We start from the raw sequence: 12,201 nt of genomic DNA, 5'->3' as shown, positions 1-12,201 counted from the left end.
TTTTAAATCTGAAAAAAGGTTCTTTTGTGGGGAGGGGGGTTGTGTGTGTTCTATATGGGTTTCTCAATGTAACCACAGGGAATTGAATAATAATAATAATAATAATAATAATAATAATTCTATACATGGTCGAGGTAACTGGGACTGCATCCAGTGAAGTCTTCCAAAGAGGAAACCCATTGAAATGAATGGGCCTAGTCGTGTGCATTGTCTGTGTAAGCCCCACTAAATTCAATGGAGCTTACTTCTGAGTAAACATGTTTAGGATTTTGCTGTTAAGTTGTATACCACCATTATTATTATTATTATTATTGACCGCCTTTCATCAAAAGATCCCTAGAGCAGTTCACATAATACAGGTATTCCACGATATTCTAATTTTTTGAGTTTCGTGGTATGACAAGGTTAAGGCCCATAAAACTCAAAAAACTCCCCCCCTTCCCACAGATACATTTAAAAGGCTGTAGGATATTAATCAGCCAGTATAATATAACATAATCTGTTATATAAAATGCAATAAAAGGGGGATAAAATGAGGCATTTTCTGTTCATGCCTTGAGGAGCTATTCTTTGAGTTACAGAGAAAAGAGGGGAAAAATCCACATTTTAAGAAATTATCTGTGGAAAATTATTCTTCATGAGAAATATTTGTTTTATGGAAATTCTGTGTATTTAATGGTTCTCTCAGGGTGCATGTATGATTATTTCAAAAGTATGCATTTTATGTGTTTCAGCTGAGGCAATTTATGAGCGTCTGAGGAGAATGTTTTCTAGGAAGGGGTTTATGGATATTTAATATTTATTTATATTTGTTTTACCTAATGAATAAAACTTTATATTATTCACTAACGAGGCATTTATTTATGAGGGAAAAGTACAGTACCTGTAATAAGATCCCCGTCGCGCTTCCACATCTGCGCATGCGCAACTACCTCAGCCCACTGAGGCGCTGCCCCCTCCATCTCTCTCATTTTCAATTTACTTCAAGAACGCCACCTTCTCAGCCAATCGAATCGCCAAGATCATCTTCCTTGGCCAATGGGAGAAGTCCGCTTCAGCATGGCTCCGCCTTCCCTCTTTTATGTGTGTTTGTGTGAAAGCATTCTGCGAACTGCCAATCATCTTAACCCGCCTCCTTCCTATTCTGCTCCGCGGCCCCTCAGCCAATCAGGAAAGCCCTTCACGGTGAGGGGAAAGAAAATATTGTTTACCTCAGAGAGGAAAAAACGGTAAAGATGAAAAAAGAGGTGGACAGGGAGGGGGGAGCGAGGGAGGAGAAGTGGGCGTGGCCTTGTCTTTATTTGCGGAGGAGTGGGAGGGGCAACCCGCCTTATGCTAGAAGGTAGACGCGCCCTTTGCTCCCATAGGCGTAAAAGGCGCGAGGTGGGCGTGACCATAAGGCCCCCGGGCACCGCCCACCACTACATAAAGGCGGCTGTCGGAACGTTCCGGTCCGCCATTTTGTGAAGCCGAAGGGAGGAGAAGGAGAGGAAGCAGCTGCCGCGAGGGGGAGCCGAGAAGGAGGAGGAGGAGGAGGAGGCGGCGGGGGGAAAGACCCGACCGGGGGTTCGGCGACTAGGGGGCGGCCCGGATGGTGAAATCCTCCCTGCAGCGGATCCTCAACAGTCACTGCTTCGCCCGCGAGAAGGAAGGAAATAAAAAGACCCACGTCCCTGCCAACATGCCCGCCCTGCCCGCCAGCGCCGCTTTGAGGAGGTGAGGAGGAAAAGAGAAAGGAACAGGGAGAGGAACGCCCCCCCCCCAAAGCAGGCGCCTCGCTTTGCCTGACGGGCCGCGGCCTTGTCGCGCAGGCCACGCCCTATAAGCCCCGCCCTTCCGCACGAAGGGCCCGAGGAGGGCTGGCTTTGGTTTGGGCCTGCCCTTCCCTCTTCTCCCCCACTAGCTCCTCATACATATAAATACGTGTGTGTATGTATACATTTCTGTGTGTATATGTATGTATGTATATGTGTTTAGGGAAAGGATAAAGTAGAAAATGTAGGGGGGACTAGAGATCAAACTATACTTTGAAAAGGGAAGGGGGCTATAGACAAAAAAAAATCGGGAATAAGAAAGGGGGAAGATATTCAAGTATTTTTGAAAAAGGGAGGGGGTGTAAATGTAAAAGTGCTCCAAAAAGGAAGGAAAACCTGTGTTTTCCCCTCCCCCTTTTTTCTCTTCCGCCCCCAGCACCCGAAATGTTTTTTGGGGGCCTTTATCTGGCGTAGGGATGGAGGGGGACTACAGAGAAAAATATGTTTAATGGGGGGATGATACTAAAGGTTTAAAATGCAGAGAGAGGGCTAAAGATTTTTTTTTTTAATGGGAGGGGAATTGTAGATGACCAAACTACTTTGAATAGAGAATAAGAGATTTTAAAAGCAATGTGATTTAGTAAGGGAGCAAGAGTTTCTAAAAACTAGGAGCAAGCTAAAGAGATGTAAAATGCCAAAAGGGATTAAAGGTTTATGAAAGAGATTAAAATGTGTTTAAAAGGAGGGGGGTGTCAAGATTAAAATATTTTAAGGGTCGGCTAGAGATCAAAAATAGAGAAAAGACAATCTATCCATTTGGGGCCAAAATTCAGGTTTTTCTCCTGTTTCCATGCAGTCCCCCAATATAATTGGGGATAAACCATATTGTTTTTGTAAGAACAAGTTCAGGCATTCAACCCTGTAACCCCCTTCTCCCAAAAAGACAACTAGGCAGCAGTTCTTATATCTACTTGTTAAAAATTCAGCTTGTGTTTTTTTCTCTCCACCTCACTCCATAGTAATGCTCTTTCTAGGTGCCTCTAGGTTCCAAAGCCCTAACCATGTTTAGTCATCAGGGGCTGATGGGAGTTGAAATCCAGCAAAGCAACATCTGAAGTTAGTTGGGTTGGGGAAGACAGTGGTGGCTAGATAACACTCCTCCCCCCCCCTCCCCATGGAAAAAAGTTAAAGAAACACTTTTCACCACCATGCACAATTTTATTTTTGAAAAAGAACCTCTTAAACTTAGCATCTGAAGAATAGGTATCTGAAGAAGTGTGTATGCACACGAAAGCTCATACCAAGAACAAACTTAGTTGGTCTCTAAGGTGCTACTGGAAGGATTTTTGTTTGTTTGTTTTTGTTTAAACTTAGCACTTTTTTCCCTAACCTAACCCTGAACATAATTTAGCTGTAAGGCACCATTTGTGTTTGTTTAGGGACATATTTAGGTTTCAGCTTCTGCCTGGTTAGGTTCTGTGTATACAGATAGAGTGTGTGGGTGATCTTTTCCCTAACACCTCTCAAAAGTTCTCTGTTCAGTAGGGCCTTGCCTTTTGCCTCGTTGCCTCATAGCTAAATTATGTTCAGCGTTATGGTGGAGGGGAAAAGGTGCTGGGTTTAAGAGGTTCTTTTAAAATAATTGTGCATTGTGGTGAAGTGTGTCCCTTCGGTGCCTTACACTGCCAACTACAGTATACCTCATTGACAACCACTACTCAGATATTGGGTGGGGGGAGAGAGGAGAGTGAGTGTTACCTTTGTTCATTTGTTCTGTATCCATAGGGAGGAAGGACTGAGTGAGACCCACTTCTGTTAATTAAGGAACGAAACAAATTGTTTCTGCTGCTCTTTCACACGCACCCCAACACACATGCTAGCCTTTTAACACCAGCGTATAGGAAGAAAGGGGCCAATTTTAAAGGTGGAAGGGGAAGAATGTGAGCGATCCTTGTTCTTTTGGGAAGTTCAAGTTTGTCCTTCCACTTTCCGCTGCTTGTACACCTACTTGGCAGCCAGCAACTAGAGGAAAGTTCTTACCTGTATATGTTTGCAGGGAATGAGAATTTATTTCTGATCACACGGGACAAAATAAAATTTTATCACACATAAGCCTTTGCGTAAAATGACAATAGGCTACCAGGCACTGAACACTCCACAAAAGGAGGAGGTATTATTTTAAAAATGTATGTATGTATATGCTGAGGGTGAGGGAAAGCAAGGTGCACTTTTATATTCTATAGTGAGAAACTCCTCCTTCCCGTCCTTCATTTGGTACTCACCCCCCCCCCCCCAGAGAAGAAGACTCTTCCTAAACAGTATGAAGGGACAGATGAAGCAAACCCCATATCTGATCATTGTGGGGAAGCATCTGCTCCCTAGGAAAGAATGAGGTTCTGCTCTCCTTTGTTGCAGACGAGGTCATTGGTTATGAGAGACCTTCCCCTGATCCAGACAAAAAACAGATCCTCGTTTTATCATTAGTGGAAAGGCTTCATCCTTTAGACACCTTACTCAGTATAGGTTTCAGGGAAACGAGTGACAACATAAAGGAAAAATGAGCACCAACTTCACTCTTCCCTATCAAAACCTTGGGAGCCTTTTGTGAAAAACTGTTCCTGTGCAGTTCCTCTGACTTTTTTTTTTTTTTTTGGCAGAATAGCCTATGTACAGTCGTACCTCGGGTTATGTACTTAATTGGTTCCGGGTCGCTGTATGTAACCCAAAACGTACGTAACCCGGAAAACGCTTCTGCGCATGCACGAATTGCACATGCGGTGGGTTAGGGTTACTGGAGTTCGTAACCCAAAAAGTACGCAACCTGAAGCGTACATAACCCGAGGTACGACTGTATTCATACAGCAAAGGCAAATCTTCTGCAGTGCAAATTTTCTCACTGATGTGCATTGTTAAAATAACCACATTTAACAATTCTTCCAAGTGGATACGTATAACACTAGGGTCCCAAGTAGAGGGAAGCTCCGTTCGATACATAGTGTGTGTGTAAAAAAGAAAATGGTGTCTTTACTACATAATCTAAATCAGATTTCACCAACCTAGTGTCCTCCATATCTTTTGGGCTGCAATGACCAGTGGCAGTCCTGGCTGGCGCTTATGGGAAATGGGAAGTTCAAAACTTTTGGAGGGCACCAGGTTTAGCAAAAACCACCTCTAGATTTCCCATGTCACTGAATTCAGAAATGGGACCACCTTTTAGAAAAGGGGTGGGGGCTCTAGACAATATTTGAGGTGGGGGCAAATTCACATGTCAAGCACTTAATTCACTCTTGCCATCAGTAGGGCTTAATAATGTCTCTTCCTCTACTTTTGATCATGTTAGAAGAAGCAACTCAAACTGAGCGTTATTGTGATGTAACTGTCCGCCTCTGGGAGAGCAGGGGAGTTTCCTAGCTGATGTCCTCTGGGTGTGGCTTGCCGTGAACTTCCTTTTTTAGTGCCATTGGAGGTGACATGGGGCCTTGGCCAACTGCACCTTCCCAGAACAGGCAGGGGACCCACTTCCCCTTCCCCCAAACCCATTGCCTCATCTCTTGTCTGCTAAGATCTGCAGGCGCACACTTTATTGGCACTGCCTAGGAAGGGATGTTCCTTTGAGGATTATAGAATGAGAAATGGGGGTGGAGACTTCTAGGGTGGCACTTGCATCCCTTTACTCCTCTAATAGCCCTTCCTCCCTTGCCTTGCCATTCTTCATGAGCTCAGAAGAGATGGTTGTAGCCCCTGCCAGACCATTGCAAAGAAGCTTCTCTTCTCCTCTGAGCCCATGCCTCAGCTCCCTTTTCTCAAATCTCAGTGCAAAAGTAGCAGCTGATCCAATAATGTTTAAAGAAAAATCTGTTTCTCTGAGAAAGACGTCTTGTTTTGACCAGGCCAGGGATGGGAAATTGGATATCTGACCCACTGTAAGCAAGGTCTGGGCTTTTTTTTTGCATGTAATACTTTACACCGTGGCCTGTTCCCTACATAAAATTAAGAGGTACAGGTCGTATTCCTTTCCCTCTCAGGGATTTGGATCTCTGAAGCATAGTGTACGAGGCATATACAGTGGTACCTCTACTTAACGGGCACCTCTGGTTACGTATCCTTTGGGATACGCACACAGCAAACCTGGAAGCAGTTGCAAAAACCTCGGGATCTGACCGGAGCTCCTGAACGGATCCCGTCCACAACCAGAGGTACCACTGTAACTGAATGCTATGGCAATGGTTGCCTTCATGTCCTTCCTGACACCACCTGCCTAAAACCCTGTTGCAGAGAGCCCTGTTTAGACTAACCTGCCCCCCAACATGGTGTCTTCCTTGCCCCTAATCATTGGCCAGGCTGGGTTAAGTACACAGTAGCACTTGGTAGTATAAACTTGGATCGTCCCCAGCTTGGGATGTTGGTGGGGTGAGCATCCTGGGTCAGCTCTTCTCCCAGAGATTGAGTTTGTCCCTTGATGTGCAGTGGGTCTTGATCAGCTAGGTTTGGATAGAGCAGGGGACCCCTTGGGTCATTTAGTCCACCCCCTTGCAGTGCAACTATCTTTCGGGGGCGGGGCTTGAATCAGACCACTAATTCTCAGAACAGCCCTGGCGGCGCACTCAATATGAGGGGGGTAGCTAGGCTGTGTGTGAAAATCAGTACCAGCCTTGTGTGCCCTGTGGTGCTGCTGAAATGACCTCAGAACACAATGCAGGGGGGTTTGAGTCAAAGGCAAATGCTTTTGTGGGTTGTTGAGGCTGGAACTGGATTGAATCCGGTCTGGAATAGTCTCCTTTCTTTGAATCCTCTCGGTTCAACAGTGGGTGTTGAATTTACAAAGCCAGAGTGCATAATTTGGATCTGCAGACAGGTGAGGCACAGCCAACCTATGTTTCAAGTGATTCTCCTACTCAACAGCACCCAAGACATCCATGCTTGCTCAGATCCAGGCCCGCAGGAGCCTGCCTTAGTTAGGTGATCCATGGAGAACTGGCGATTGTTCCCCCGCCAGTGGATTGCAATCTTGGTTATGCGATCGGGCTTCCTGTGTAACAGGGCTGATTCCTTGGCAGCCTGCAAGGATAGAGGGGTGTTGAACCCTGGGCATAATGGCTGCTTAAGGAGAAGGCTGAGTTCATGATGGAAAACACTTAAGGCTGGTAGTTCTTGAATACTAGAATGGACCTTTTTCTGTGGTGACTCCCCCTTTATGGAATGCCCTCCCCAGAGAAGTTCTGGCGCAGTCCTTTATCTTTAGGCACCAGGTAAAAACTGTCCTCTGTAACCAGGCCTTTAACTATCTGTGGCCTTTTAGAAGTAGGTGGGGGTGTTTCTAATGTATTTTTCCTGTTAGTATCAGAATTGCAGAGTTGGAAGGGATCCCCAAGGGTCATCTAGCCCAACCCCCTGCAATGCAGGACTCTCAGCGAAAGATGACAGATTGGCATCCAACCTGTGCTTAAAAACCTCCAAGGAAGGAGATTTGATATTAATGTACCTATGTGGGGTTTGTTATTTGTCGGTTTGGTTGTATGCCATTTTGGGTTGCCCTGAGCAAGATAAAGCAACTGCCAAATTTAATAAAAAATAAAATAAAACATGCCCTGTGGTTTCCTGCCTGGAACCATTCTCCCACTCATTCAAACGTAAACGGCACAGAGCATTGTAAGACGATGGGGTTAGTAACTGGATGTTGGGCCTAATGGCACCAAACCAGGAATTACAATAGCAAATGTACATGGAAAAGGCGCCCTTAATGAGTAGATACAGCCTGTCTGAAAACCTTAAAAGAAGTCACAAACCATTGTAACCCGGAGCAGCGTTTTTCTGCGCCTCAGATGACTCAGTCATTTCCCCCCCCCCCCACATTTGAGCAACCTTGAGCCCAGCTTGTGTGGCCGAAGGGGGAATAAAATAAATCTGATTGTTGTCCAGTCCTTTGAGCAAAGCACTGCGTCGCGTTAAGGGATTAGTGGGGCGGTTGTTTCTTTTTTTGCTGTTCAAAATGGTGGCTGTCAGGGCTTCCTCCCCACCCCTTGTTTATACTGTTTTGCAAATGGCTGCTGGCAGGATGGTTGTGAGAATTTCCCCGAGGGGGAACCTTGATCTGCTTCATCTGCTGAGGTGACGCATCCAGCGAGAGCCTGCAGGGTGAAGGATGGTGCAGAGGGAGGGGCTAAGTGGGACAGCGATGATCATCGCCTGCCGTTGATGTCAAAAAGGAGACGGGGCTCATTCAATTCAGCTGGCTTGCTGTTGACATAGCACTGTACGTGAATGCTGCACGGCTAGCTTGCTTCAGCTGTGTGGGACATTTAAATGGCAGCTTAGAAATTCAGAAATAGCGGTTGGCGTTTTGCAGCTGCAAGTTCCGTTCTTAACGTGTGGACGCATGCACTTTTTTTGTTTTTGTTTTAAATGGCAGTTCTCCAATTTAGCTTGCAGGCTTGCTGCTCCCAGTATTAAATTCCCAGTAGAAAGAAGCAAAACACATTCTGGATTAATGAAGCTTTATGTATTTTATTGCAACTAGCGAAGGAGAAGGGAAAGGGCTTCCAGTTCTAAAGAATGTGAGTGTGGCAAGAGGATAATAGGGAATGCACATGTTTGTGGGCTGATGGGGCAACAGAGTGCTAGTTAAACAACTAGAAAGGGAGCCTTTTAGTCCTCTCCCCAGCCCCTGCCTGCTTCCTGGGTTGGAGCTCCCATTAACCCTGAAAACTTAAGCAACTCCCCAGAGAATAGCAGATAGCAAAACAGCAGACTTTAATATCAGTGGAGTGCATCCAGATTGTTTTGTGTGTTAGCATTCAACAGATACAAGTGTGACATTTGCACGATTATTGGAGTTGGAAGCAATTTGTGGGGTGTGTGTGTTAATTTTTGGTAGGCTTTTTCAAACTTGGAGCTCATGCTGTTAGTCCATAAGAAATTGATGCCCTCCCTAGGTGTGCAACCCTGACCACTTTCCCCCTCTCTTTTTCTCAGTTCCAGAGTGTCCTTCAGTTGCTGTAGTAACCTGGGTCCGGGGCCTCGGTGGTGCTCCTGATGCCCCTCACCCACCCCTGAAGATCCCAGGTGGGCGAGGGAATTGTCAGAGGGATCACAATCTTTCAGCTAACTTATTTTATTCCGTAAGTATGCTTGCACTCTTCAAGTGGGTTTAATCCCTGCCTATTTTAAGGGGTTTAGAGATTAGGCTGAGATGTGTCCTTTAACTTCAGTGGGTCTACTCTGAGCGGGACTCACGGTAGATTCAGCCTAACGCTTTCCCCACAGCCGCAAGCAGATAAAAAAACGCCTTTGTTTCCTTTAGGATAATCGGCTGAATGTAACAGAAGAGATAACATCCAATAACAGGACGAGAATCCTGAATGTCCAGTCCAGGCTGACGGATGCCAAACACATCAGCTGGAAAGCTGTGTTGAACAATAACAACTTGTACATCGAAATTCCCAGTGGCTCTCTGCCTGAAGGGAGCAAGGACAGGTAAGGGGTGGAAGGAGTTACGGTGTGCCTTGGTTGTTATGGTTGGAGTGGGGTGGGAGAGGCTGACAGCAAATGTATAGCTCTGGTCAAGTCTCGTTCTTGAATCTGTGGCTTTTACAGAACTGCCCTCACGGTCTGTCCCTGTGTTGTGCAGTGTGCTTTACACACTGATTAAGCAGGTTCACAGTGGATGAGTGGTCTATCTGCTGAGAATTAGCTGCTATGGCTAAGTGGACCCTCCGTGTTTGCAGACAGTGTGCTGCTGCAGGGGGGAGTTTAATGTCTTTCAGACTGCTGGTGGACATTCTAGTGGCATCTGATTGGCCACTGGGGATCAGGTGGTGCTGGTGGCGCAACAGGGATAGGCTGAGGCTGTTCAAATACCAGGTGCCCCCCCCCTTCCCTTTACAGGAGAATGGAGGAATTTCTCCTCGTTAAATTGGTCCTGGGGAACCTGTGCTATTCTACTTTTGTACCTATTAAGTACGTACAGGTTTCCTGCTTTTTCCACAGAGGTGGTGTGGGGCTTCAAAAAAGAGGCCTGTGTTTTAACAGGAAAGGAATGCAGTCCGGGTTCTTCTAAGTTCCCACGTGTGCATCTTAATTCCTAAAACCAGTTCTTGCCAGTAGCATTGCGGGGCAGAGGCCATCCTGGGTAATTCCTGTAGTCTGTTCAGCCCCAGGAGATTATTAAGATATAAATGGCAGCTGCTGGCTCCTTAAGGAGCTTCTGCTGCTTTTGAATTGCATTCTCCCTCCCAGTCCCATCGCACTTCCTCTGCCCAAATCAAAACCGCAGCTGGATAAAATACTTCTTGAGCAGGGAAGTGGAAAACAGAGTTTTCACTTGCTTCCTGTTCTTTTCCCCTACCTCCAGTTTTGCAGTTCTTCTTGAGTTTGCTGAAGAACAACTTCAAGTGGACCATGTCTTCATTTGCTTCCACAAGAATAGAGACGACAGAGGTAAGAGAGGCTGGCTTGGTGGCTGGGGTGTGTGTGTGAGGAACCGGTGTCGCCTCCCCAGTGGCATGGGTGGGAGATGGCGGGCAAACAGGAACTCATCCTACCTCTCTTCTCTCCCCGGCAGCCTCGCTGCTCCGTACTTTCAGCTTCTTGGGCTTTGAGATTGTGAGACCCGGTCATGCCCTCGTCCCCAAGAGACCCGATGCTTGCTTCATGGCGTACACCTTCGAACGAGACTCTTCCGAAGAAGACTAGATTGCAGTGTTTGCCTTGTTAGAGCTTTTCTCTCTCTCTCTCTTGTTTCTCTTTGTCAAAGATGAATCTGTAGAAATTTTGTCAACATCTTTAAATGATACGTAGCGCACAAGCGCCAGAAAAAAAGAAAGAAAGAAAGATGACTTGTTCCTTTGTACGAATTATTTGTGACAGGCTGCTCTGGTGGTGGTGGTGTGGGGGGGAAAGATGTTGAAAATTTCCACCTTTTGTCATCTGTTTTTTTTCTCTCTCCTGGATTTGTCCGCATGTTGTGATTGTGCAAAGAAAAAAAAATAAATGCTCACTCCAAATTAGCAGTATATTTCTTGGAAGTTTAATATTGTGTGTTTGTGATACTGAAGTATTTGCTTTTAATTCTAAATAAAAGTTTATATTTTACTTTATTGCTAGTTTTAATGTTTAATAACAGTTGGTGTGTTCGGCTAGGGAGGGTTTTTTAGCCTGGACTTGTAGAGCAGGAATGAGGCATGTTGGGCTCTCAACTCCTCTCATTCCTAGCTAGTGTGGTTGAGGCAGACGGCAGTTGTAGTTCAGCAACAACGAGAAAGTGGCGAGTCTCCTTGCTGACGAGATCATGACATTGGTCCTACTGTGAAGGTTCATTTTCTGCAGGGAATAGTTCTTCACTCAAATCAGGGTCCTTTCAAGCAACACAGTTGTGTATTCCACAACATCACCTGGCCTTGTTGGGGGTCCTCTTCTCAATAATGTAATTTGGGGCCGATTCAGAGCCTTTCCATGGGTTGCGGCTCATTTGTGTTATTGTCAGTATTGCTTCAAGATAAAAGGGATTCTAGGGTGCAGAGTGGGCCTCTTAAGATTACTTTCCTATGTCCTGCAAGCCTTTTTTACAGGTGCCTAAGTAGGGCTGGGCGATAGCTGGTGCTCAGCATCACAATATATCACCAGCTAAACATCGTGATAATGTATTGCACTGATTGAGAAGGATGGAGCTATGTATAGTCATCGGCTGGCTTCTTGGTTTTCCCCGCATCTTGATTTTTTGCCAGTGCCTACTGTTGTGATGTGGGTGGCGCTGTGGGTTAAACCACAGAGCCCTAGGGCTTGCTAATCAGAAGGTTGGCAGTTCGGATCCTGTTGCTCGGTCCCAGCTCCTGCCCACCTAGCAGTTCGAAAGCATGTCAAAAGTGCAAGTAGATAAATAGGTACTTCTCCGGCGGGAAGGTAAACGGCGTTTCCGTGCGCTGCTCTGGTTCGCCAGAAGCAGCTTTGTCATGCTGGCCACATGACCCGGAAGCTGTACGCCGGTTCACTCCGCCAGTAATGCAAGATGAGCGCCGTAACCCCAGAGTCGGACACGACTGGACCCTAATGGTCAGGGGTCCCTTTACCTTTACCTACTGTTGTGATTCACTGCCCCCTGCATGAGGCAGGAGGGAGCTGAGCCGGCAGAGATAATGGGCTGTGGGAATTGAGAGAAACATTGCCCGGCTTCACAATTTCCCCCACATTCTGATTTTTGCAAAGCACACACAGACACCATGGTTTGCTGTACATTGCCAGGTCAAAAATATTGAAACCGATATTGTGATACGAACTATCATCCAAAGCAGGTTTTATCAAGATAGCGCCCAGCCCTAGTGCCTGGTAACCTTAAATTGGGACTGGTGTTTGAGTTGTTGCAGCAGTTCAGACAAGCAGCTGTAGGAAACGTGCAAGTCTCTGCATTCTCATTTCTCTAACACGTCTCTTCGCCTCCGTTGAGCTTGTTGCT

General features: G+C 46.1%; 1 protein-coding gene across 1 annotated transcript; it reads left to right on the top strand.

The window, feature by feature from the left end:
* Positions 1 to 1,475: 1,475 nt before the first annotated feature.
* OAZ1 (ornithine decarboxylase antizyme 1) lies at positions 1,476 to 10,849 on the top strand. The gene is given in 6 exon segments (XM_033136538.1): positions 1,476 to 1,716; positions 8,727 to 8,784; positions 8,786 to 8,872; positions 9,055 to 9,227; positions 10,105 to 10,190; positions 10,315 to 10,849. Coding segments are annotated over 6 exon segments (660 nt in total). The 5' UTR covers positions 1,476 to 1,591; the 3' UTR covers positions 10,446 to 10,849.
* The last annotated feature ends 1,352 nt before the right edge of the window (positions 10,850 to 12,201 follow it).

Source organism: Lacerta agilis, chromosome 18 (genome assembly GCF_009819535.1).
Source record: "Lacerta agilis isolate rLacAgi1 chromosome 18, rLacAgi1.pri, whole genome shotgun sequence".
NCBI lineage: Eukaryota > Metazoa > Chordata > Lepidosauria > Squamata > Lacertidae > Lacerta > Lacerta agilis.
The sequence above is the reverse complement of the archived record's forward strand: the minus strand, read 5'-3'. Positions and strand labels throughout refer to the sequence as shown.